This window comes from Hypanus sabinus, chromosome X1, assembly GCF_030144855.1.
Source record: "Hypanus sabinus isolate sHypSab1 chromosome X1, sHypSab1.hap1, whole genome shotgun sequence".
NCBI lineage: Eukaryota > Metazoa > Chordata > Chondrichthyes > Myliobatiformes > Dasyatidae > Hypanus > Hypanus sabinus.
Window position 1 is genome coordinate 64,914,624 of NC_082738.1, and position 27,416 is coordinate 64,942,039.

Genomic DNA, 27,416 nt, shown 5'->3' on the forward strand with positions numbered 1-27,416 from the left:
CTTTGTGTGTCCTATGGACTCAGACTCCAAGATCCCTCTGATCCTCCACACTGCCAAAAGTCTTACCATTAATATTATATTCCGCCATTATATTTGACCTAGCAAAATGAACCACCTCACACTTAACTGGGTTGAACTCCATTTTCCACTTCTCAGCCCAGTTTTGCATCCTATCAATGCCCCGCTGTAACTTCCATCAGCCCTCCACACTATCCACAACACCTCCAACCTTTGTGTCATCAGCCAACTTACTAACCCATCCCTCCACTTCTTCATCCAGGTCATTTATAAAAATCATGAAGGGTAGGGATCCCAGAACAGATCCCTGAGGTACACCACTAGTCACTGACCTCCATGCAGAATATGACCCATCTACAACCACTCTTTGCCTTCTGTGGGCAAGCCAGTTCTGGATCCACAAAGCAATGTCCCCTTGGATCCCATGCCTCCTTACTTTCTCAATAAGCCTTGCATGGGGTACCTTGTCAAATGCCTTGCTGAAATCCATATACACTACATCTACTACTCTTCCTTCATCAATGTGTTTAGTCACATCCTCAAAAAATTCAATCAGGCTTGTAAGGCATGACCTGCTTTTGACAAAGCCATGCTGACTACTCCTAATCATATTATGCCTCTCCAAATGTTCATAAATCTTGCCTCTCAGGATCTTCTCCATCAACTTACCAACCATTGAGCTAAGACTCACCGGTCTATAATTTCCTGGGCTATCTCTACTCCCTTTCTTGAATAAAGGAACAACATCCGCAACCCTCCACAACCTCTCCCGTCCCCATTGATGATTCAAAGATCATCGCCAGAAAATTACTGATGTAAGGTTTCCAGTGGAAATGCAACGATTCCTATCCTCCTTGCAAATGCTGCTTGACCCATCGAGTCCCTGCAGTTGATTGTTTATTTCATTTTGAAATTGCCCCCCATGCAGATAGTCCTTGTACAGAGGAGATACTACATCAGGTAACCTTCCAGAACACACACTGCTTGAGGATATTGGTGGAAATGTTCAAATGAAACCCATATTTACCACTTCCTCTGGCAGCTTGTCTCACCTTACCCATCCTCGGTGGAAAAAGCCTGCTTGCATTCACCCTATCTATATGCCTCATAATTTCATTTTCCCAGGGAGGAAATGGCTAATATGAGGGGACGTAATTTTGAGTTGATTGAAGGAAAGATTAAGGGGTATGTCAGGGGTATGTTCATTACACAGGGAGTGATGGGTGAGTGGAGCGTGCTGCTGGGGTGGTGATAGAGACAGATACATTAGGGACATAAGACACCGACTGGCAGATGGATGAAAGAAAAATGGAGGGCCATGTAGGAGGAAAGGGTTAGATAGATCTTGGAGTAAGTTAAACAATCAGCACAACATAGTGTGCTGAAGAGCCTGTACCGTGCTGTAATGTTCTCAGTCTAGAGTAGTGAGGAAGAACTCCTGGTTTATCACAGGTTAAAGAAGGGCATGCTCAGTAACTAACACAGACTGCTAGTTAGACAACACTTAATTTTAAAGTTCTCAAACCTTTGTATTGTCTTCTCCACTAGAACCTCTTCAACTGCTAGCAACATTCAAAGATCTCTCTGCATTTCCCCAATCATTTCCTCTTGATTATCTGTGATTTTAATCATTCCATCATTACCATCATCAAGGCCCTCCAAAAACCCACATCCTCCTTAATATCTCCTATAGTGGGGGAGTCTAGTACCAGAGGGCACAGCCTCAGAATAGAAGGACATCCCTTTAGAAAAGAGATTTGGAGGAGTTTCTTTATCCAGAGGGTGGAGGCCAAGGCATTGGGTATATTTAAGGCACAGGGTGATAGGTTCTTGATTACTAAGGGTGACAGAGGTTAAAAGTGAGAAGGCAGGAGAATGGGTTTAAGGAGGAAAATGAATCAGCCCTGATAAAATGGCAAAGTAGAATCAATGGACTGAGTGGCCTAATCCTGCTCCTGTGTTGCATGGTCTAAATTCTATCACTTTGACCAACCTTTAGGGCAATGCACTAACCCTGCCTTGATGTCAAACTTCAATTATCAGTAGTCTTGGGAAGGGTCTTAAGGAACTTTGCAACATCAAAGAGCATAACAAAGGAGATTCTGCAGATGCTGCAACACACACACAGACACACACACACACACTCACAAGCTCAGGGTCCTGATGAAAGATCTGGGCCTGATACATTAACTGCCTGACCTGCTGAGTTCCTCCAACATTTTGCGTGTGTTGCTAAATGTCCTAATAACTTGGGGTCTTTATTAAAAGTCTTCAGACAGAAGGACATCATTCGGCCATACTGTTCGAACAACAGTGTAGAAAGTCCTCACTTGTAACAACAGAATGGAAACTCTGATGCCTGTACAAATTAAGGAAATGCATTGCAGTTAACACAAGGACCAAGAGTCTCCATTTCAGTAATAAAGCCCCTCAGATTCCTTGGTAAATTAACTGAAGCACATTGGTTTCTCCCAAGCCAGTTATAAATAGAAACAGGCGCCTCAGGCAAAATCCTTAGACGCCTTTATTGTTCTAATACTGGTCTCATTCCATATGACAGGAAAACCTACTGCAGTGATGTGGCATTTCCATTTTCCCACACTACTCTTACCATATGCTGCAGGAACAGTGAGCCAGGGAACTGAAGCTCAGCTAAAGCACAAGAAACGTTCCTGTGTCATGGATCATGTCCTCTGGGATCCTGACCTCGACCGTCAGTTACTCTCTTGCACGAAGAGCTAACCCAATTCACAGTCAAGCAATAAAAGCTGAAGGGTAGATTTACTGAGCACAGTTCACAGTGCTGACAGTCAAGGAACTCGCTCCAGGAATTAGGTCAGCCACAGCTCGAAGGCAGAGCCTAGATACTAAAGTCCAGTGAATCTAAATTGTTCTGTCTGGTTACACACAAGTTTATAATTTGCATTTAGACTGCACCTAACATGACTTCATCCAGAAATCCTTCTCAGGAAATGAGCCACATTTAAAATGTGGTCATTGTTATAACGAAGTAAATTTGCAAGGAGAAAGTGTCGTACAGTTGTGTAGTGGTTAGCAGAGCACTTTACAGCACCAGTGAACCAGGTTCATTTGCCTGGAAAGAGCTTGTACATTCTCCCCATGTCCACGAGGGTTTCCTCCTACAGTCCAAAGACATAGTGGTTAATAAGTTAATTGGTCACATTGATAAGCATTCTACAAATTCCCCCTCTTGGGATCCAGCACCAACCTGATTTTCCCAGTCTACCAGCATATTGAAATCTCCCATGACTATTCTAACATTGCCCTTTTGACATGCATTTTCTATCTCCCATTGTAATTTGTAGACCACATCTTCACTACTGTTTGGGGGTTCTGTATTTAATTCCCCTCAGGGTCCTTTTACCACTGCAGTTCCTTAGGTCAATCCACAATGATTCAACATCTTTTGACCCTTTGGCACCTCTTTCTCAGGATTTGATTTCCTTTTTTTACCAACAGAGCCAGCCACCCCTTCTGTCTACCTGCCTGTCCTTTCAATACATTGCGTGTCCTTAAATGTTAAACTCCTAGCTATAATCTTCTTTCAGTTGTGATTCAGTGATGCCTACAACATCATAAATGCCAATCTGGGCTACAAGTTCATCTGTCTTGTTCCATATACTGTGCATATTCAAATACAAAACCTTGAGTCCTGTAATCATCACACTTTTTGATTTTGTCCACCTTTTACATTGCAACTCATCCTGTTGACTGCAATTTCACTTCTCCTTGCTAGCAGTCTCACTACACATTACCTCATCCTTTGGCCCTATCACTCTGGTTCACATCTCCCTGCCAAATTAGCTTTTATACTGAATCTCTCTATAACTCTCTGAAGTTTCAGGGATCACTTCATTTTCATATTTACCCAAGCTACATTACTTGTATTTTGTAAATTGGTTGATCCATTGCTCAATCTCAAATTCACATTGGGATAATTAGCAGCATAGATCGAGTAGACAGCCAGAGACCCTTCCCAGGGTAAAAATACAAATTGCTATTACGAATTTCACATCATATTGTACATTAGTGATATTGAACCTGATTTTGATTCTGCAAGTCAGGTAACGTCCATATTAGAACAAGAACTTGGTCAAGGGGCTAAGAATTATGAAGTGATAGAAGACAAGGGAGTAAGGTATCAGTACAATGCCAAGTTTTAGATGAGTAACTTGAAGATTGTTAGTTCAAATCCCACTCCAGGGAATCGAAGTGTCAGCCATAGGTCACTTAGTAGAGCTCCAGAGTCTTCAGCACATAACCTTGGTTGATCTTCCAGCCCAACACCAAACAGAAGGTATACTGATGCTGGTGCTAGTTTTTCGATAAATGATCAAATCAAGACTCCATCCACTCGCAGGTGTATTTAAAGATCCAATTATATCATCTTGATTGATTAAGATAGGGACCTTAGCATCATGGCCAATACATACCCTTCAAAAAAAAGATGTTTTTTTTTAATCTGCTGATTCTGAGAGCCAGCCTTTCATACTTTAAGTACTTCTGTCAGCAAGAATTTAGAAACATCCTGAAGTCACAAATAAAACCATAAGATCATAAGGCATTGGAGCAAAATTAGGCCATTCGGACCACTAAGTCTGCTCTGGCATTCCATTATGGCTGATTTATTATCCCTCTCAATCCCATTCTCCTGCCTTCTCCCCATAACCTTTGAGGCCCCAACTAATCAAGAACTTATCAACCTCCATTTTAAATATAGCCAATGACTTGGCCTCCACAGCCCTCTGCGGCAATGAATTCCAGATTCACCATCCTCTGTCTAAAGAAATTCCTCTGCATCTCTGTTCTAAAGGGACATCCTTCTATTCTGAGTCGGTGATCTCTAGTCCTAAACTCACCCACTACAGGAAACATCCTCTCCACATCTACTTTAACTAGGTATTTCAATAATCAATAGGTTTCAATGAGGTCCCCCCTCATTGTTCTAAACTCCAGCAAGTACAGGCCCAGGGCCATCAAACACTCTTCATACATTAATCCTTTTATTTCAAGGATCATTCTCATGAACCTGCTCTGGACTCTCTCAATGCCTTTCTTTGATAACGGGCCCAAAACTGCTCACAATACTTCAAGTGCAGTCTGACCAATGAGCTTAGCATTACATCCTTGCTTTTAAATTCTCGTCTAAATGCTAACCCTATCAAACCCTAACCATAACTGAACTGCACATAGTATTCATAGGTACTACACTGCTGTAAGACCATAAACCTAGGTCTTATCTGTCCATCGACATTAACACAAAAACCCCATGGATGAAGGGTAGAAGACTTGCTTTGTACTCTGGAGTATATTTCTCCCTTAGACAACAGCATGAAAATAAAGACAGCCTAGTCATGCACCTTATTGCTGTTTGGTGGTCACATCAGTAAAGCCATTTACTGACTAGAAAGGGCTTTGAGATATCCAGAAAGATGCCATTTAAACAAGAGATCCCATCACCCTGCTTATGAAGTTTTTGTCCCAATCCTGTAGGTAAGAGGCTGCTCAGCATCCACGCCAGGAACACCAAACTCAAACAGTTAGCTTCCCCAAGCCATCAGGCTGATCAATACCTCCACCCATTAACACTCAACAACATCCCCCACTGCCACTGCACACACAGCACCTAACGTCACCTTTCGGACATATGTACATGTACATAAGCACTAGAGCAGAATTAGGCCATTCTGCCCATCCAGTCTGGTTCATCATTCCATCTTGGCTGATTTATTATCCCACTCAACCTCATTCGCCTGCCTCCTCCCTGCAACCTTTGACGAACTTATAAATCAACAACCTATTAACTTCTGCTTTAAATATACAATGACATAGTTTCCACAGCTGTCTGTGGCAATGAAATGGTGTTGTTGCTTTCTCTTGCCATGGTGTTGACACTTGTACTGAGTAGCTTTATCTGCATCAGGAGTGAACCCAAGCTTCAGAAAAAAACCACGAGTAAAGTTCTTTAAGTATCTGATTTCCTCCAGAAGCACGAAAGATACGAAGAGGGGGCGGAAAAGGAGAAAATATGGTTGATCTCGTAGAAGGATAATTGTAGCTTTGTGTTTGATATAGAGACTTAAAAGATTAGTACTTCCATGTTCTTCCTCCCAACAGTACTAATTATTCAGTTGTGGGTGAGTTGTCATATCTGAATTTTTTTTTAGGTACATGTTGAAATTCTTTAACATCAATATTCCTTCCCCTCGGCACAGAACAGTTTAATGAGCACCGCGTGAGGCAGGCTCTAGGAAATGTGCTTAACAGAGGCATCTTTTACACTGTGTTCAGTTCCCTGGTTTCTTCTGCCAGGTACTAAAATAGCAGCCAAACCTGGCAAATCCAAGAGGAAGATTGAAGATTCAAGATTATTTATTGTCATTATTCAGCAAACGAGTATAAATGAGAACAAACTGATTGTTACTCCAGATCCAAAGTAGCAAAATAAAACACAACAATCATAAAGAACACAAGAAAAAAAAAACAAAAAGGCCACAATGTAATTATAAAAGCTATCTCAATGGAACCTATCAAATATTGAAAGGCCTAGATAGAGTTGATGTGGATAGGATGTTACCTATAATGGGACTATAATCTAAGACTAGAGGGCACAGCCTCAAAATAAAGATGTCCATTTAGTACAGAGATGGAGGAATTTCTTTAGCCAGCGGGTGGTGAATCTGTGGGATTCATTGCCAGACTCCATGGTCCAAATGGCTTAATTCTGCTTCAGTGTCATATGGTCTTGTCATTCCATCCCTCAACCCTGAACATTCACTCCCTCCACCAACACTCCATCATCCACGTTCAAGGACTTATCTGTGGATCTGAATTAATACACCATGGTTGTCACAAGCTTTATTACAACAGTTGTAGATGGGTTTGTCCCCACAAAATCATTCAGACTCTCCCCCAACCAGTAATCTTGAGATCCTGAATCTGCCAAGGGCTAGATCGTTGGCATTCAAGTTTGGTGATCAAGAAAGTTACATGAGGTCCAGGTATGATCCAGAATGTTTTCTCATGGGTGAAGTAGCAATTCCGGACTAAACTTGAATTAATGAAGGATGCTCGACAGTTATGGCAGAGTGTGAATACTATCACCTCTTGTAAAGTTAAATCAAGCAACACAGGCAACAACAGAGTTCGCTTCTAGGTGAGTTCAATGCCTTCTATGCTCACTTTAACCATCAAAATATGATGGAACCATCACAAACTTAAATGAACCTATGACTTTAGTCTCTGGCTTTGCAGCGGTCATACCTGGATCTCTTATATATAATTCAGTCGCAGACCTGAATGCCACTGATTCATAGATATCATGGTACATTTAAGGCTTTTGGTTACAGAAGGCCAGGTGAAAAGTTTAAGGGGAATATGAGGAGAAACTTCTTCAGACAGTAGTGAGAGTGTGGAACAAGCTGCCAGCGCAAGTGGTGCATGCAAATTTGATTTCAACCTTTAAGAAAAGCTTGGATAGGTACATGGATGATAGGGGTATGGAAGGCTATGGTTCTAGTGCAGGTCACTGGGAGTTGACAGTTTAAAAGATTCGGCATGGGCTAGATGGACTGAAGGACCTGTTTCTGTGCTGTACTTTTCTATGACTTTGAGACTCTGAATGATTTGGCGGGGACACGCTCGTCTACAACTGTTTATTTATAAAGTGCATGACAACTATTCATTCTGATCCACTGACGAGTCCTTGAACACAGCCCAGTCTACTGACTCAAAGCAATCCCATAGCAGCTCCTCAGCCTCCTGCGACCACTTCTTTATTGTCCTTATCTCTGGATAATTTTTACATTTTGCACAATTTGTCTTCTTTTGCACAATGAAATTTCTGTAAGACTGAAAAATGAGTATCCATCCAATTAGTGAAGCAAGTTCATAAAGGACTAGACAGCTTGTTCCTATGCCTGATTTTGCTTTCTTAATTATATTTTGCATATTCCTGTTCAAGCTGCTTCAAGCAGACACCCTGTTTCAGATCACAGTAGCTCCCCGCTTGGAAAATATGCAGAGATTACACGGTGACAAACAGGTTACAGATGTAATTAAAACAAAACATCAAATACCAAACAGGGTGAGGGAAGAAAATTAGTCAGGGAAAACCAAAAAAAGGGGGTGGGGCGAGAGAGAGAGTTGCCGAGATGAACACAAAATCAAAAACTTACTAAAAACTAAACAAGGTAAGCATTAATAAATAAAAAGCTGGAAATCTGAAACAAAAGCAGAGTAACTGCAGGAAAAACTCAGCAGGTCAGGCAGCAGGTCAGGCAGCATGCATTATATTCTTTTTTAAAAAGGAAAGACCATAAACACAGAGATTCTGCAGATGCTGGAAATCCAGAACAACAACACAAAAACTGCTGAAGGAACTCAGCAGGTGAGACAGCATCTGTGGAGGAGAATAAGTAGTTGATATTTCAGGCCAAGACCTTTTACCTTTTATCAGGACTGGAAGGGAAGGGGGAAGAAGCCAGAATAAGTGGTGGTGGTGGGGGGGGGGGTAGAGGAATGAAACAAGAAACTGGGAGGTGATAGGCGGAAAAGGCTGAACAAAGAAGGAATCTGATAGGAGAGGAGAGAGGACCATGGAAGAGCACCAGAAAGAAGTGATGGGCAGGTGAGAAGAGAAGAGATGGGAGGGAAGCCAGAATGGGGAATGAAAAAGAGATGGGGGGGGGGGTGGAGGAGAATTACTGGAAGTTAAATGCTTATGTTGTCAGGTTGGCAGGTACCCAGACAGAGCAAAAGATGTTGCTCCTCCAACCCAAGAATGGCCTCATTGTGGCAGTAGTGGAGGCCACGGACTGACATGTCAGAATGGGAATGGGAAAACGAATTAAAATTAGTAATAAACATCTCCTGTCTCAAAACATTCAGTGCAAGACCTAAGGTACCTCACCAGTTTCCAAAGCCACTATCTTCAGTGAGGTTAACAAAGCAAAAGTTTCCTTTCAGGAATCTCGGTTGCTTAATATAGGCAATTGTATGGGATTAAAATGATTTGCATTTACACAATTGACCAGAAACTGAACTGGAGTAGCCCTATACCAGGGGTCGGCAACGTTTACCACTGAAAGAGCCAATATGGACCCATTTCCCACAGAAAAGAAAACACTAGGAGCCACAAAATGAAATAACACTGCATACAACGGGTTTTTTTTGCCTTTATGCTATGTATAAACAAACTATAATGTGTTGCATTTATGAAATTGATGAACTCCTGCAGAGAAAACGAAATTACATTTCTGCATGCAACAAAAACATTTTGAACTCCGAAAAAAAGACGTTGGGTTGAAGGTTACTCCGTAGGTAGCCTACCTTGGATCGAAGAATTAAAAGAATGCGCGCACTGGCGGGTGTCAGGCATTGGCAGTGGTGATGTATATTAATAGCGATAAAAAAACACGTTGTAGCGGTGTAGCGCTACACGCAGCGCTAAAATAAAGACTGCAGTCAAAGGTAACTTTATTCGAACTAAACAGCCTTGCTTTAAAGCCTCCCTCAACCCGTCCCCGTGGGCGCGGATGCTCCAAAAGACACGTACTCACAAACCCCCGTAGGCTATCTCCCTTAGTCGGAACGGTGGCTAATTGTGAGCCGGTTCGGATGTGCCAGGAAACGGTGTCTCCGCAAAGTTTTCATATTGTACAAGATCACCATAATCTTCAAATTTCGAATTACATTTCAAAAGCTAACAAACCACGGGGAGCCGCATCACAGAGATCAAAGAGCCGCATGTGGCTCTGGAGCCGCAGGTTGCCGACCTCTGCCCTATACACAATGTGGCACTGTTCACTAGCAAACCAAAGGAACTAAATCTGGGAGGGACCTTTAGTGAAGCTCAGTAAAATTTGCTAATCCTGACAACACAAAGAGGATCAGCAGCTCTTCCTTCCTTCCAGACCCTGCTACTAACCAGTACACTAGCGTAGTGGTCCATGTCAGGCTTTACAGCGCCAGCGCTCAACTATTAGATTAGATTAGCTTTGTCACACGTACATCGAAACTCATTGTTCTGTGTCAATGACCAACACAGTCCGAAGAGCATGCCCACTCAGCCTAATCTGTGCATCCTAGAAACACCTAACAGACAGCAGGGGTGGGGAATTGAAACTGATTGCTGGCACTGTACAGTGGTGCACTAACCTCTGCACTACTCTGCCGTCAGGATTGATCAGGGCCTAATAAACGCCACGGTCTGTAGGGAGTTTTTAATGTTCTTCCTGTGACTACATGGGTTTCCTCCAGGTGCTCCAGTTTCATTCCAAAGATATACAGGTTAGTAAATTGTACACATGCTACAGTACTGTGCAAAAGTCTTAAGCACCTTAGCTATATATATGTGCCCAAGACATTTGCTCAGTACTGTATGTTGGCGCTGGAAGTGTGGCGACACTTGTGGGTGCCCTCAGCATATCTTTGGGAAGTATTGCTCATTGACACAAATAACACATATATGTTCCAATATCTCAATGTATACGTGGCAAATGAAGCTAATCTCTAACTCAAGCCAAACATTTGATCAGTTCAGGCTTTGATCTTATACCTACTAGACCCACACCTGATACCTTCACCAACCTCCAACATTCCTGCACAAAAGCAAGAGTGACTCATTGAGCTAAACTGATAGAACCATGCCAAGTGTCATCCCCTCCCAACTTCAGTGAAGAATAACTGCCCAGGGTCACCACCAGGTTTCAGATGAGGAACTAAACCAATGTCACCAACAGGACTAAAGGTGTACCGAAGTACTCACGCATTGCAATAGGGCTTCTTATCGTATCCTTTGTAATTCTTCATGTTTAGAGTCATTTTGCAGATTTCACATTGGAAGCATGATTTATGCCAGTACTACAAAAGAAGATAAGGAAATATTGTTAATCACCATTGTAGGAAAGCAAAATAATAAAATATTGACCATCTTTTTTTCCCCATCTTATTCATGAAAGGTTATGGGGAGAAGGCAGGAGAATGGGGTTGAAAAGGAAATGGATGACAGTGTGTACTGTGTCTGCGAGGCTAAGTCGGGCGGCGCCGTGGAAGTCCATAGCAGGGGTACACCCTTCTGCTGCCAGCGTGGGATGACGAGTCTATAGGAACCCTGAGGACTTGTGGAAGCTGTGTGGTGGTTTCTTTCAAACTTAGTCTTTTAACATCTTTGGACTATTTTTACCGTGCCCATGGTCTGTTTATTTAAATCAAATTATGGCATTGTTTGCACTATTGTAACTATATTTTGTAACTATGTAGTTTTGTGCAGGTCTTGTAGCTTTAGTTTTTGGTCTTGTTTTGTCCGGTGGGATTGGAGCTCCTTTCCGGGAACGCGCTAAGATGGTAGCATGATATTAATACGCAGCAGCCTCTCCTGACTCTGGATTAAGGATTGCCAAACGTTATGTGGATTTTTTAGTGTAGTCTATTTTGTCATGTGCTTTGTTGATATCATTCTGGGGGAACATTGTCTCATTTTTTAACTGCATTGCATCTGTGGTTTTTAAATGACAATAAACTGAATCTGAATCTGAATGATGAAATGGCGGAGCAGACTGGCCTAATTATGTTCCTGTATTTTATTGTCTTATTCAAGAGCAGGGCAGATGCCTCCTTAGTTTGTCAGTTTTACTGCTGGAATTTCCTATCACATGATCTCCCACCCTCTTCCCCCCCCCCCCCCCACCACTCCTTCCTTCAGTCTTCAGTGGTCATCTTCAAATCTATCACCTAATGTCCCCAGACAATTCAAAAAAGCACTTATCAGATAGGATACTTTTGCATTGTTCATCACCTGCCATCCCTTTCCCCTCCATTTCCAATATTTTTGTAACCAATAATAAAAGCACTGAACAGAAAATGGAAAACAAAATTTAAAAAATAGACCAAGACATGGTTCCCAGGTGACTAAGACCAGTGAGATAGAGGTTTGTTTGATAATTCATGGGGATTCCAAGACCAGACAGATGCTCCTACCCTCTTCCCACATCACCATAATCCAGATCAAACTGAACCTTGCCGAACATGATCCTTCCATTTGGGATCATAACCCAAGCCAAGTTCATCTTCCCATCCAGCTGTACTGTAATCTACTGTGGCAGTAATTGGACAAATGCAGAGGCTAACAGAGCCCAGATATATCGCCACCACAGGTCAAAGATCAACTTTATGCATTTACATGTATTAGGAATTTGCTGTGGTGTGTTGGACAGGGTGCAACATGTAACAAAAAACACATTCAACAATTATAAAGAATTATATAATGAGAGATTAAAGTATGGATATGGCATAAAATGTGCATAAAAGCATAAATACCAGCATGGCTTTACAACATTATAATCAGCAGTTTAAAGTGTTTACAGTGCAGTGATGGGGTAATAGAGGGTTAGTGGGGAGGGGTAACTACAATTGTTGATCAGATTAACTGCCTGGGGGAAGAAACTTTTCAGATGGTGTTAAGTTCTAAATGCCTTCTAGACTGTAAACTCCAAGAAATTGTTACAAGCACATTGGACTGAAAAGCCTCTTATCTGGCTTGCAGTATTCTAGAACTGCATAAGGACACAAGATTCTATACTCTATATACACTCAGTGCCCATTTTGTACCCAACTAAGTGTATGTTCATGGTCTTCTACTGCTGTAGCTCATCCAGTTCAAGGTTCAACAGGTTGCGTGTCTTCTGCACATCACTGTTATAGCGTGTGGTTACTTCAGTTGCTATCACTTTCCTGTCAGCTTGAACCAGTCTGCCCATTCTCCTCTGATCTCTCTTATTAACAAGGCCTTTTCACCCACAGAACTGCCGCTCACTGGATTTTTTTTTTGTTTTTCACACCATTCTCTGTAAACTCTAGAGAATCCCAGGAGATTGGCAGTTTCTGAAATACTCAGTCCACTCCATCTGGCATCAACAATCATTCCACAAAGTCACTTGGATCACATTTCTTCTTCATTCTGATGTTTGGCTTGGAAAACAATTGACCATGTCTGCAGGCTTTTATGCATTAAGTTGCTACCACATGATTGGCAAATTAAGTTCAAAGTGCAAAGTAAATTTATTATCAAAGTGTGGCGACCCACTTCCTAGCGCACTCGAACCGGCTCACAAATAGCCAGCGCGCCAGCATAAAGGCCAGTCCCAAAAGGGCGCCAAGTCTGCTTCACCAACAAGGGGAAAAGCCCACGCGGGACTGTGAATACGTGCCCCCTACAGCATCTGCGCGCGGGACAGGACTGTGAATACGTGCCCCCTACAGCATCTGCGCCCGGGGAGGGCGGAATCAAGGAGGCTTTAAAGCGAGGCTGCGGTTCGAATAAAATCTTTTTTAACTGCAGTTTACAGACTCTGTGTCGTTATTTCAGCGCTGTGTGTAGCACACCGCTACAATTGCTGACCCCGATGGCCCAAACAATATTTGAGCCGAAGATGACCAACGCCGCATCTGTTCATGCAGTTTCTGGACGCTGCGACCTCACCTACGGTTCCAGCAGGCAGAAGCCCAATTCCACGTTCGCCAGATCACCTCAGAAGACACCCGCTACTACTGCGTAGTGAGCTCCCTCGACCAGGACACAGCAGCCCAGGTTGAGGAGTTCATACAGTCTCCCCAGCGGACAGCAAATACACGGAATTCAAAGCCCTGCTCCTCAGGACTTTCGGACTCTCACAGCGCGAGCGAGCTCCCTGCTTTCTGCACCTGGATGGCTTGGGAGACAGACCTCCATCGGCTTTAATGAATGAGATGTTGTCTCTGGCCGGAGGACACAAGCCCTGCCTCATGTTTGAGCAGGCATTCCTGGAGCAGCTGCCCGAGGACATAGGCCTGCTGCTGTCCGACGCGGATTTCAGCGACCCCTGGAAGGTGGAAGCCCGGGCGGACTTGCTGTGGAACGCCAAGAAGGTGAGCGGGGCGTCCATCGCACAGATCTCCCAGCCCCGCTCCCGGCAGCAAACCAGTCCAGGCCCGGCCACAGAGCCCGCTAACCCCCGGCCCAATGAACACTGGTGCTTCTACCACCAGCGGTGGGGTGCAGAAGCCCGCTGTTGTCGCCCGCCCTGCAAGTTCCCGGGAAACGCCAGGGCCAGCCGCCGCTGATGGCTACGGCGGCTGGCCATTGGGATAGCCCCCTGTATGTGTGGGACAAGCGGTCGGGACGCCGTTTTCTGGTTGACACCGGAGCCGAGATCAGCGTCTTACCTCCGACGAGTTACGACACCCGCAGCAGGGCACCGGGTCCCCCCCTGAGGGCCGTGAATGGCAGCACAGTAAGGACCTATGGCACCCGTCAGGTGCAGCTACAGTTCGGCTCCAGCCAGTTCACGTGGGACTTCACACTGGCCGCCGTAGCCCAACCGCTCCTGGGTGCGGATTTTTTGCGGGCTCACAGCCTACTGGTCGACCTGCTCAGGAAGAGACTGGTACACGCCGAGACCTTTCAGACGTTCTCCCTGGGTGCAGCCCAGTTGCCGGCCCCACACCTCGACTCCATCACACTGTCCGACAACGACTTCACCAGAGTCCTGGTGGATTTCCCATCGGTTCTGGCACTGCAGTTCACAGCGGCCATGCCCAGATACGGCATACAGCACCACATCCCGACCCAGGGACCACCCCTCCACGCCCGCGCTCGGCAGCTTCCCCCGGACAAGCTCCGACTGGCAAAGGAAGAGTTCCAGAGGATGGAGGAATTGGGGATCATCCAGCGGTCCGACAGCCCATGGGCCTCCCCCCTGCACATGGTGCCCAAAGCGACGGGGGGCTGGAGACCATGCGGCAACTACCACAGGCTGAATGAGGCTACCACACCGGACCACTACCCTGTGCCGCACATTCAGGACTTTGCAGCAAACCTGCACGGCGCATGGATCTTCTCCAAGGTAGACCTCGTCCGGGGATACCATCAAATCCCGATGCATCCTGATGACATCCCCAAACGGCTCACATCACCCCGTTCGGCCTTTTCGAGTTCCTCCGCATGCCGTTCGGCCTGAAGAATGCCACACAGACGTTTCAGCGGTTAATGGACGCAGTGGGACGTGACCTGGACTTTGCATTCATCTATTTGGACGACATCCTCATAACCAGCAGCAGTCGTCAGGAGCATCTGTCCCACCTCCGTCAACTCTATGCCCGACTGAGTGAATACGGCCTGACAATCAACCCAGCCAAATGCCAGTTCGGGCTCGACTCCATCGACTTCCTGGGCCACAGGATCACTACAGACGGGGCAACCCCTCTGCTCGCTAAGGTAGATGCGGTCCGCCACTTCCCCCGACCCACCACGATCAAAGGCCTGCAGGAATTCGTGGGTATGGTAAATTTCTACCACCGCTTCCTCCCCTCAGCTGCCCGAATCATGCGCCCCCTGTTCGCCCTGATGTCGGGTCCGGGCAAGGACATTACCTGGGACGAGGAGTCCGCCGCCGCTTTCGTTCAAACGAAGGAAGCTTTGGCGAATGCCGCGATGCTAGTACATCCCAGAATGGACACCCCTACCGCCCTCACAGTGGACGCATCTAACACGGCAGTCGGTGGGGTGCTGGAGCAGCTCATCGCCGGTCGCTGGCAACCCCTGGCATTTTTCAGCAAACACCTGCGACCACCCGAGCTCAAATACAGTGCTTTCGACCGGGAACTGTTGGCGCTATATCTAGCAATCCGGCATTTCAGGTACTTCCTAGAAGGTCGGCCCTTCACCGCGTTCACGGACCACAAACCGCTTACCTTTGCATTCACGAAGGTGTCCAATCCCTGGTTGTCCCGCCAGCAGCACCATCTATCCTACATCTCTGAATACACAACCGATGTCTTGGGTAAGGACAATGTCGTGGCGGACGCACTCTCTCGCCCTAACATCCAAGCCCTTTCCCAAGGGGTAGACTTTGAGGCACTGGCAGAGGCACAGCAGGCAGACGAGGAGATCACTAGTTACAGAACCGCAGTCTCCGGTTTGCAGCTCCAGGACCTCCCCGTGGGCCCGGGTGAGAGGACCCTACTCTGTGACGTCGCCACCGGCCAGCCCCGTTGTCCCAGCAGCCTGGCGGCGGCGCGTTTTCAACTCCATTCATAACTTAGCGCAGCCCTCCATCAGGACAACCATCCGGATGGTAGCCAACAGGTTTGTTTGGCACGGACTCCGCAAACAGGTCAGTGAATGGGCCAAAACGTGCATGCACTGCCAGACGGCCAAGGTGCAGCGGCACACCAAAGCCCCACCGCAGCAGTTCCACCCCACCCGCCGGCGTTTCGACCACATTCATGTGGATATCGTGGGCCCCCTGCCAGTGTCGCGCGGAGCACGGCACCTCCTGACTATCGTGGACCGGTTCACAAGATGGCCAGAGGCGGTCCCGCTCACCGACACCACCTCCGAATCTTCCTCCCGGGCACTGATCGCCACCTGGGTATCTCGCTTTGGTGTACCGGCCCACATTACCTCCGACAGAGGCGCCCGGTTCACCTCCGGCCTGCGGTCAGCTATGGCCAGCCTTTTGGGGACTCAGCTGCACCACACAACTGCCTACCACCCACAGTCGAACGGGCTGGTGGAGCGTTTCCACCGTCACCTGAAGTCAGCCCTCATGGCCCGCCTGCGAGGAGCCAACTGGGCGGACGAGCTTCCCTGGGTCCTACTCGGCATCCGCATGGCACCCAAAGACGATCTGCACACCTCGTCCGCCGATTTGGTGTACGGCGCACCCCTGGTCGTCCCCGGGGAGTTCATACCAGCCCCTCGGAGGCACGAGGAAGAACCCGCAGCAGTCCTGGGCAGACTATGTGGGAGGCTCGGCAACCTGGCCCCCGTACCCACTTCGCAGCATGGGCAGAACCCCGACCTGCGTACCCAAAGACCTGAGAAACTGTAAGTTTGTGTTTGTACGAAGGGGCGGGCATCGGCCACCGCTGCAGCGGCCATACGAGGGGCCGTTTACGGTGATCAGGAACAACGGGTCCATGTTCGTGCTGGACACTGGGGGGAGAGAGGAGGTTTTCACGGTGGACCGCCTCAAACCGGCCTATGTGGACGTGGCACAACCGGTCGAGTTTCCGGCACTGCGGCGCAGAGGCCGGCCTCCCAAACAGGGTCCAGCCCAGACTGTGGACATTGGGGGGTGTATCGCCGGTTCTGGGGGAGGGGGGGGGTTATGTGGCGACCCACTTCCTAGCGCACTCGAACCGGCTCACAAATAGCCAGCGCGCCGGCATAAAGGCCAGTCCCAAAAGGGCGCCAAGTCTGCTTCACCAGCAAGGGGAAAAGCCCGCGCGGGACTGTGAATACGTGCCCCCTGCAGCATCCGCGCGCGGGACAGGACTGTGAATACGTGCCCCCTACAGCATCCGCACCGGGGAGGGCAAGATCAGGAAGGCTTTAAAGCGAGGCCGCGAAGTTCGAATAAAATCTTTTTGTAACTGCAGTTCACCGACTCCGTGTCGTTATTTCAGCGCTGCGTGTAGCACACCGCTACAAAAGTACATATATGTCACCATATACAACCCAGAGATTCATTTTATTACAATCATAAACAGTAAATCCAAGAAACACAATAGAATAAATGAAAGACCGCATCCGACAAGATGGACAAACAACTAATGTGTAAAAACAACAAACTGTGCAAATACAAAAGAAAAAAATAAATAAGCAATAAAAATCAAGAACATGAAACAGAGTCCTTGAAAATGAGTCCATAGGTTGTGGGAATATCTGCATTAACAAGGTGGTGTAAAAAGCACCTCATGAAGTGGCTACTGAGTGTAGATTGGCTAATGTTGTTATCAATTTCATGCAAAACCCCTCAAACAAAATAGAAAGCCATTGATCAGTATGCACTCTAAGGCAATTTCTACCGCTGAAATTTATACAGGTGGCCCCCATTTTTCGAACGTTCACTTTATGGCAGCTCACTGTTATGAAAGACCTACATTAGTACCTGTTTTTGCTAACCAAAGAGGATTTTCGCTTTTACGAAAAAAAAGACGCCCGCTTTATACGTGTGTTTACACTGAGAAAGACAACTATGACCGTGAAGCCTTGTGTGGGCATTTGTGTGCACATACGTGTACGTGCATATGCGTTTACGTGCGTAGGCGTGTACGTGCCAATTTTTTTTTCAAATCAATTTTGGCTCGCTGTCTTCCCAATTTTGAAGAGTGAAACTACACCGGACATACAATATTTCTATTTTATATAGGCTGTATATTTATCATATCATTCCTGCTTTTACTATATGTTCGTGTTAGTTTAGGCTTTATGTGTTATTTGGTATGATTTGGTAGTTTTTTTTTTGGGTCTGGGAATACTCAAAAATTTTCCCACGTAAATTAATGGTAATTGCTTCTTTGGTTTACGACATTTTGGCTTAAAAACGGTTTCATAGGAATGCTCTGCCTTCAGATAGTGGAGGAAACCTGTATATAGACTGGCTGTGAGTTGCATATAGACATATGGATGTGCAAATTTTGCATATGCACACACTATCCATAGCCTTCACCTGTGGTTGACAAGGCACAGATAACCAGGCAACACAGAAATCACATTAGTACAAGAGTTAGCAAGGAGTGGTGTGAGGCAGGAGGAAGAGTTTAGCACTGACCAGTTCCCTCAAGAAATCACTCAGGCTGTGGCCAGAGTACTCCTACTTTTGTCACTGGTGTCTGGCCAAGGAAAGTCACTAAACAGCATTTCACAATTGCCGTATAGAATTACAACACAGAGGCATGCTCTATAATACAACTGGACCCATGCCACTGTTTATGCGCCACGTTAACCTCCCCCATACTATTTGATCTAACTCTAAAAGCACACATCTTAGCTAAACACACATTTACAGAACAACTTCCAAAAACAGTAAAAAGTACTTGCTAAGTACTGTGGGCCACAGTTAAACTAAAATGTGACAAGCTGATGTTGGATTATTATTGTCATGTACCAAGATACAGCGAAAAGCTCATCTTGTATGTTTATACAAATCAAACCATTACACAGTGCATTGAGCTCGAATAAGGTAAAACAATAACAATGCAGAATAAAGTGTAAAAGCTACCAAAAAGTGTTCAGTGAAGGTAAATGATAAAGTGCAAGATCATAACGAGGTAGATTGTGAGGCCAAGAGTACAGGAGATCCATTTAGGAGTTCACTAACAGTGAGATAGAAGCTGTCCTTGGGCTTAGTGGTACATGCTTTCAAGCTTTCAGGCCCAGTGGGAGAGGGGGGAACGTGCATGGTGCATGGGGTTTTTGATTATGTCGACTGCTTTACTGAGGCAGTGACAAGTATAGACAGAGTCTATAGAGGGGAGGCTGGTTCCTGCAGTGTGCTGACCTGCGGTCACATGCAAAGCAGTTGCCATACCAAATCATTATGCACCCAGACAGAATACTTACTATGAACACAAGAAAATCTACAGATGCTGTAAATCCAAAGCAACACACACAAAATGCTGGAGAAACTCAGCAGGCCAGGCAGCATCTACCCAGTGCTCCTGTATATCAATGAGATGCAATGCACGTTCACTCCATCCACCAGAAAAAGCAGGGTCCCCTGGTGGCCACCCATTTCAATTCTACTTCCTATTCCCATTCCGACATGTCTGCCCATGGCCTCCTCTACTGTCATGATGAGGCCACGCTCAAGTTGCAGGAACAACACCTTATATTCCATTTAGGTAGCCTCCAACCTGATGGCATGAACATTGATTTCTCTAACTTCCGGTAGTGGCCCCCTTGCCCCTCCTTCACTATTCCTTATTCCCCCCTCTCTCTCATCTCCTTGTCTGCCTCCCTCTGGTGCTCTTCCCTCTTCCCCTTCTTCCATGGCCTCCTGTCCTCTCCTATCAGATTCCTGTTCTCCAGCCCTTTATCTCATTTACCTATCAACTTCACACCTGTTCACTTCCTCCCCTCCCCCCACATTCTTACTCTGACTTCTTCCCTTTTGTCCAGATGAAGGTGTCTCAGTGCAAAATGTTGACTGTTTACTCTTTTCCAGTAGATGCTGCCTGGCCTGATGAGTTCCTGAGAATTTTGAAAATGCTTTCTGCAATGTACCAATAAAAATTGTTAAGAGTTGACGGAGAAATGCCAAATTTCTTTAGCCTCCTGAGGAAGCAGAGGCATTGGTGAGCTTTTTGGCCATAATATCAGCATGGTTACACTAGGGTGACACGGGTGGTGTTCACACCAAGGAACTCGAAACTCTCAACACTATTTAGTTGATAGTCTATTCATTGTTATTGCTTGCACTATACAAGTTGCATTTCACACAATCATCAAAGGTCACATTGCCTTTATACAGACAGTAATTGTGGCACATAGATCTTTCCATCAGAGATTTAGAACAATAACTGGACCCCGAGTGCAGGAATCCCATTTACTACATGATTCATAATATTACTTCTAGTAAAGCTGAAGTTGTTGGTCACAGCCTTTCAGTCCACTGCTTCATGCTGATCAAGATTCCCCATCTAAACTAATCCCATTTACACAAGTTTGGTCCACATCCCCTGGGTTCTGTGCCACCACACTCTTCTGCATTTAGATCCTGTGCCCCAGAGGATTAAGAGCATGTCATTATTGCCTTGGATCTATTTGTGAAATGAAATATTATTACCATAATAAAGTCACCCTTTTTTACATAAACATTTTATGCATGCTGATCAATGTCCATTGTGAACTATGTTAAATATTAATGATATCACAACACAATGTCAAATATCAACTGGCAAAGTGGTTTATTTTGTAGTTAATGAAAGATAAACTGGGTAACCATTAATGCACTCAACAACCACTTTATTAGATCTGTTCATGGTTTTCTGATGCTGTAGCCCATCTACTTCCACATGTTGTATATTCAGAGATGCTGTTCTGCACACCATTCTTGTAACGTGTGATTATTTGAGTTAATTTTACCTTCCAGTAAGCTTGAACCAGTCTGTCCATTCTCCTCTGACCTATCTCATTATCAAGGTATTTTCGCCCATAGAACTGCCACTCACTGGATTTTTTTTTTGCTTTCCACATCATTCTCTGTAATCTCTAGAAACTTGTGTGTGAAAATCCCAGGAGATCAGCAGTTTCTGAGATACTCAGACACCAACAATCATTCCATGGTCAAAGTCACATAGATCACATTGCTTTCCCATTCTGATGTTTTGCCTGAACAATAACTGAACCTCTTGACCACGTTTGCATGCTTTTATGCACTGACATGCTGCCACATGAATGGCTGATAATGCAAATATCTAAATGAGCAAGTACATAGGGTATCAGAAGAACTCACACAATCATCTTTCTCTTCTCAGTGCTGGAATCAGAGCCAAACACAGTTTCTGCTCACAGACTACTTCTAATTTGGGCTGTCACACTCAGGACACAGGATTTGGTGCGAGGTACAGCGCTCACCACACTGAAATCGTTCGCACCAGAGGCTGAAGGAGGGGGAAGAGCAGAGAGAGAGAATGATTTGCATTGATATACTGCCTTCCTCAATTTTCTCATGACACTTTGCAAGACCCTGCGTCAGTTTCTCTGGAGGTCAGAGGCCCAATGTCTGCAAGCCTAGCACAGGTAATGGAGATTGGAGGCTCGATGCCTATGACTCAGAGAGTCTGAGGCCAAGGAGTGGAGGCCCGGAGGCTGTCTGTCCTGTGTGTGAGTGGATGAGGGAAGAGGCATATTTTGCAGTTGTTGTTTTGCTACTACTCGTATTGTTCTACTGAACATTGTGGACATGTTATAGTTGAGACAGAATACTTGTGGCAATACTTGTGGACTGGCCCCTGCCCTTCCTTGGATGTGTTGGTCATTGATGCAAACAACACATTTCTTTCAGGAAGAGGCTTTTCATTCCAGAACGAAGTAGATGTCCCCCTTCTTCAAAGAAAGGGACTTCCCTTCCTCCACCATCAACACTGCGTCAACCACATCTCTTCCATTTCATGCACACCTGCCCTCACCCCATCCTCCCACCACTCCACCAGGGATAGGGTTCCTCTTGTCCTCACCTACCACCCCATCAGCCTCCGGGTCCAACATATAATTCTCCAAAACTTCCACCATCTCCAACCAGATCCCAACACCAAGCACATCTTTCCCTCCCCCTCATTTTCTGCTTTCTGCAGGGATTGCTCCCTTTGCAAATCCCTTGTCTATTCACCCCTCCCTCCTGGTACTTATCCTTACAAGTGGAACAAGTGCTACACCTACCCCTATACTACCTCTCTCACTACCATTCAGGACCCTAAACAGTCCTTCTAGGTGAGGCGACACTTCACCTGTGAGTCTGTTGGGGTCATATACTGTATCCGGTGCTCCCAATGTGGCCTCCTGTCTATTGGTGAGACCCACCGTAGATTGGAAGACTGCTTCACCAAGCACCTATGCTCCGTCTGCCAGAAAAAGTGGGATCTCCCAATGGACACCCATTTTAATTCCATTTCACATTTCCATTCCCACTTCAGTCCATGGCCTCTTCTATTGCTGCGATAAGGCCACACTCAGGTTGGAGGAACAACACCTTATACTCCGTGTGGATAGCCTCCAAACTGATGACATGAACATAGATTTCTCAAATTTCAATCATTGTTCACCACTTCCCCATTCCCATTTCCCACTCTCACCTAATCTCCTTACCTCCCTCTGGTGCTCCTCTCCCTTCTTTCATCCATAGTCTTCTGTCCTCTCCTATCAGATTCCCCCTTCTACAGTCCTTTATTACTTTCACCAATCGACTTTCCAGCTCTTTACATCACCCCTCCCCCTCTCCTGGATCCACCCATCACCTACCACTTTGTACTACTTCCTCCCCTCCCACCTCCTTGCTCTAACCTCATCGTTTTTTCCTGTACTCATGAAGGGTATTGGCCCAAAATGTCGACTGTTTACCCTTTTCCATAGATGCTGTCTGGCCTCCAGCATTTTGTGTGTGTTGCTTGAACACATTTCTCTGTATGTTTTGATGTACATGTGATATATAAATGAATCTGAATCTGAAATGCAGTACTGCTTAAATATTAATCTGGTGATTCACTTGCCTGACAGCACCTAGTCAATGGCCTTCATTCCTTGCCAGCAAACAGAGACCCCTTACATTTCTGGGTCTACATTCACAGACTGTTAGATCACTGCCAGCAGCTAAAGGGTGATACTTGATTAAAGATAGAGAGAAATTCTGAAATGGAAAACATCTTGGATCCAAAAGAAGTCATCAACATTTAAAAAAAAATAAAATTATAAAGGTCACCACTTTGCTTACTGACAGAGTGCAGAAAAGATTAAGTAAGATTTTAAGCAAACTACACACATAATGCTGGAGAAACTCAACAGGACAGGTAGCTTTTGTGGAGGGAAATGTAGAAATGACAATTTGAGTGAAGACCTCTCAGCTGGACTTAAGATATTGCCTGAAATAAAGGCTATACTGAAGAGGTCAGATAGGCTGAGGCTATTCTCTCTGGAACATAGGAGGTTGAGGGGCAGCCTGATCAAGGTTTATAAAATTATGAGGGGTATAGGTCGTCAGAGTCATTTCCCCCAGGACAGGAGAGTTTAGAACAAGGGTGTATAAAGGATTGAGGTGAGAAGCGAGAGATTTAAAAGAGATCTGAAGAGGCAAGTTTTTCCACAGAAAGCAGTGGTTATGTGGAAGAGCTGCCAGAGGTGGTGGTAGAGACAGATGCAACTGCAGTGCTTATTCAGGATTTATGTTCTATTTTGTCACGTGTACATCAAAACATACAGTAAAATATGTCATTTGTGTTAACAACCATGTACCAGGGCAACTCATAAGTGTCACCAGGACAGGCTTCCAGTCTCCAGTAGACATGGATTCAGACCTGCAGACATTAGGCTTCAACCTCCCTGATGGACTCAGATACACGAACTTGGCTCCGGCCAATAAGTCTCAACATCTAGACATCCGATTTGAATCCCAGGTCTCAGTCCTTGGCATTGATCCCAGAAAATGCCTATCACCGAACATTAGGCCTCAATCTCCAGGCTCTCCGATGACAGGCCCCCCAAAACTAGGCTTCAAAATCCGGTCTCATCGATTTATGAACCCAGGGGTACATGGATTGGAAAGGTGAAGAGGTATAGAGGTCTAACATAGGCAAATCGGATGACCGAAGATGGGCATGGATGAGGTGAACCAAAAAGGACCCCATTTCTGTTCTGTAATATCCTATGTACTGATCCAGCCTGATGATAACACCCTATCTTCTCCACCTTCTGGTATGGCTGCAATAAACAATTGAATGAGCAATAATTTCCTAACAAGAAATGAAGATAAAACTGAAATACTTTTAGTTGGTCCCAAAGCCAAAACAGATACAGTATACTTCTTGATAAACCTGGGAACTTGGTTCCCCTTGTAAAATCAGAAGTAACAAGCCTGGGTGTTATCCTTAACTCAGATTTGAATTTTTAATCCCACATGAAGTAACCAACCAAAGCAGCATTTCTACACTTTACAAATATTGCAAAGGTATTGTGGCGACCCATTTCCTGGCGCATCCGAACCGACTCACAATTAGATAGCCTACGGGGGTTTGCGAGCACAGAGCTTTGGAGCCTCTGCACCATGGGGGGCCGGTTGAGGGAGGCTTAAAAGTGAGGCTGAAGTTTTCGAATAAAGTTTTTTCCTTCGACTGCAGTTACCGACTCCGTGTCGTAATTTTAGCGCTGCATGTAGCACACCGCTACAATTGGTGACCCCGACGGTCCAAACGATTTTTGGACCAGAAATGACCGACGCCGCCTCTGTTCATGCGGTTTCGTTGAAACTGCCGGGTTTCTGGACACAGCGCCCGGACCTATGGTTCCAGCAAGCCGAAGCCCAATTCCACGTTCGCCAGATCACCTCAGAAGACACCTGCTACTACTACGTGGTGAGCTCCCTCGACCAGGACACAGCGGCCCAGGTCGCGGAGTTCGTACAGTCGCCCCCGGCAGACGGCAAGTACACGGAATTCAAAGCCCTGCTCCTCAGGACTTTCGGACTCTCTCGGTGCGAGCGGGCTGCCCGTTTACTGCACCTGGATGGCTTGGGCGACAGACCTCCATCGGCTTTAATGAATGAGATGTTGTCTCTGGCCGACGGACACACACCCTGCCTCATGTTTGAGCAGGCATTCCTGGAGCAGCTGCCCGAGGACATACGCCTGCTGCTGTCCCACGCGGATTTCAGTGACCCCCGGAAGGTGGCAGCCCGGGCGGACTTGCTGTGGAACGCCAAAAAGGTGAGCAGGGCGTCCATCGCACAAATCTCCCAGCCACGCTCCCGGCAGCAAACCAGTCCAGGCCCGGCCGCAGAGCCCGCTAACCCCCGGCCCAATGAACACTGGTGCTTCTACCACCAGCGGTGGGGCGCAGAAGCCCGCCGTTGTCGCCCGCCCTGCAAGTTCCCGGGAAACGCCAGGGCCAGCCGCTGCTGATGGCTACGGCGGCTGGCCATCGGGATAGCCTCCTGTATGTGTGGGATAGAAGGTCGGGACGCCGGTTTTTGGTCGATACTGGGGCTGAGATCAGCGTTTTACCTCCGACGAGTTACGACACCCGCAGCAGGGCACCGGGTCCCCCCCTGAGGGCCGTGAATGGCAGCACAGTAAGGACCTATGGCACCCGTCAGGTGCAGCTACAGTTCGGCTCCAGCCAGTTCACGTGGGACTTCACACTGGCCGCCGTAGCCCAACCGCTTCTGGGTGCGGATTTTTTGCGGGCTCACAGCCTACTGGTCGACCTGCCCAGGAAGAGACTGGTACACGCCGAGACCTTTCAGACGTTCTCCCTGGGTGCAGCCCAGTTGCCAGCCCCTCACCTCAGCTCCATCACGCTGTCCGACAACGACTTCACCAGGGTCCTGGCGGAGTTCCCATCGGTTCTGGCACCGCAGTTCACAGCGGCCATGCCCAGGCATGGCGTACAGCACCACATCCCGACCCAGGGACCACCCCTCCACGCCCGCGCTCGGCGGCTTCCCCCGGACAAGCTCCGACTGGCGAAGGAGGAGTTCCAGAGGATGGAGGAATTGGGGATCATCCGGCAGTCCGACAGCCCATGGGCCTCCCCCCTGCACATGGTGCCCAAAGCGACGGGGGGCTGGAGACCGTGCGGCGACTACCGCAGGCTGAACGAGGCTACCACACCGGACCGCTACCCTGTACCAAACATTCAGGACTTTGCGGCAAACCTGCACGGCGCACGGATCTTCTCCAAGGTAGATCTCGTCCGAGGGTACCATCAAATCCCGATGCATCCTGACGACGTCCCCAAAACGGCTCTCATCACCCCTTTCGGCCTTTTCGAGTTCCTCCGCATGCCGTTCAGCCTGAAGAATGCCGCACAGACGTTCCAGTGGTTAATGGACGCGGTGGGACGGGACCTGGAGTTCGCGTTCATCTATTTGGATGACATCCTCATAGCCAGCAGCAGTCGTCAGGAGCATCTGTCCCACCTCCGTCAACTCTGCGCCCGACTGAGTGAGTACGGTCTTACAATCAACCCCGCCAAATGCCAGTTCGGACTCGATACCATTGACTTCCTGGGCCACAGGATTACTAAAGACGGGGCAACCCCTCTGCCCGCTAAGGTAGATGCAGTCCGCCTCTTTCCCCAACCCACCACAATCAAAGGCCTTCAGGAATTCGTCGGTATGGTCAATTTCTACCGCCGCTTCCTCCCTTCAGCTGCCCGGATCATGCGTCCCCTGTTCGCCCTGCTGTCCGGTCCGAGCAAGGACATTACCTGGGACGAGGAGTCTGCCGCCGCTTTCGTTCAAACGAAGGAGGCTTTGGCGGACGCCGCAATGCTAGTACATCCCAGAATGGACGCCCCTACCGCCCTCACAGTGGACGCATCAAACACGGCAGTCGGTGGGGTGCTGGAGCAACTCATCGCAGGTCGCTGGCAACCCCTGGCGTTTTTCAGCAAACACCTGCGGCCACCTGAGTTCAAGTACAGTGCTTTCGACCGGGAACTGTTGGCGCTCTACCTGGCAATCCGGCATTTCAGGTACTTCCTAGAAGGTCGGCCCTTCACCGCGTTCACGGACCACAAACCGCTTACCTTTGCGTTTACGAAAGCGTCCGACCCCTGGTCGTCCCGCCAGCAACGCCACCTAACCTACATCTCTGAATACACGACGGATGTCCGGCACGTCTCAGGTAAGGACAATGTCGTGGCGGATGCGCTCTCTCGCCCTACCGTTCATGCCCTTTCCCAAGGGGTAGACTTTGAGGCACTGGCAGAGGCACAGCAGGCGGATGAGGAGATTCCGAGTTACAGAACCGCAGTCTCCGGTTTGCAGCTCCAGGACCTCCCCGTGGGCCCGGGTGAGAGGACCCTACTCTGTGACATCGCCACCGGCCAGCCCCGTCCA

At 47.0% G+C, this 27,416-nt stretch overlaps 1 protein-coding gene across 3 annotated transcripts in view; it reads right to left on the reverse strand.

Annotated features, from left to right (window-relative positions):
- Positions 1-27,416, reverse strand: part of LOC132384968 (LIM and SH3 domain protein 1-like) — a 204,574-nt gene that overhangs the window by 141,133 nt on the left and 36,025 nt on the right. For all 3 annotated transcript variants that reach the window (XR_009509046.1, XM_059956661.1, XM_059956662.1), the window contains exon 2: positions 10,808-10,902. Coding sequence is in view for 2 of the 3 variants with exons in the window: in XM_059956661.1 (XP_059812644.1) it covers positions 10,808-10,902 (95 nt within the window). In the remaining variant the exon portion in view is untranslated. The remainder of the gene's footprint in view (positions 1-10,807; positions 10,903-27,416) is intronic.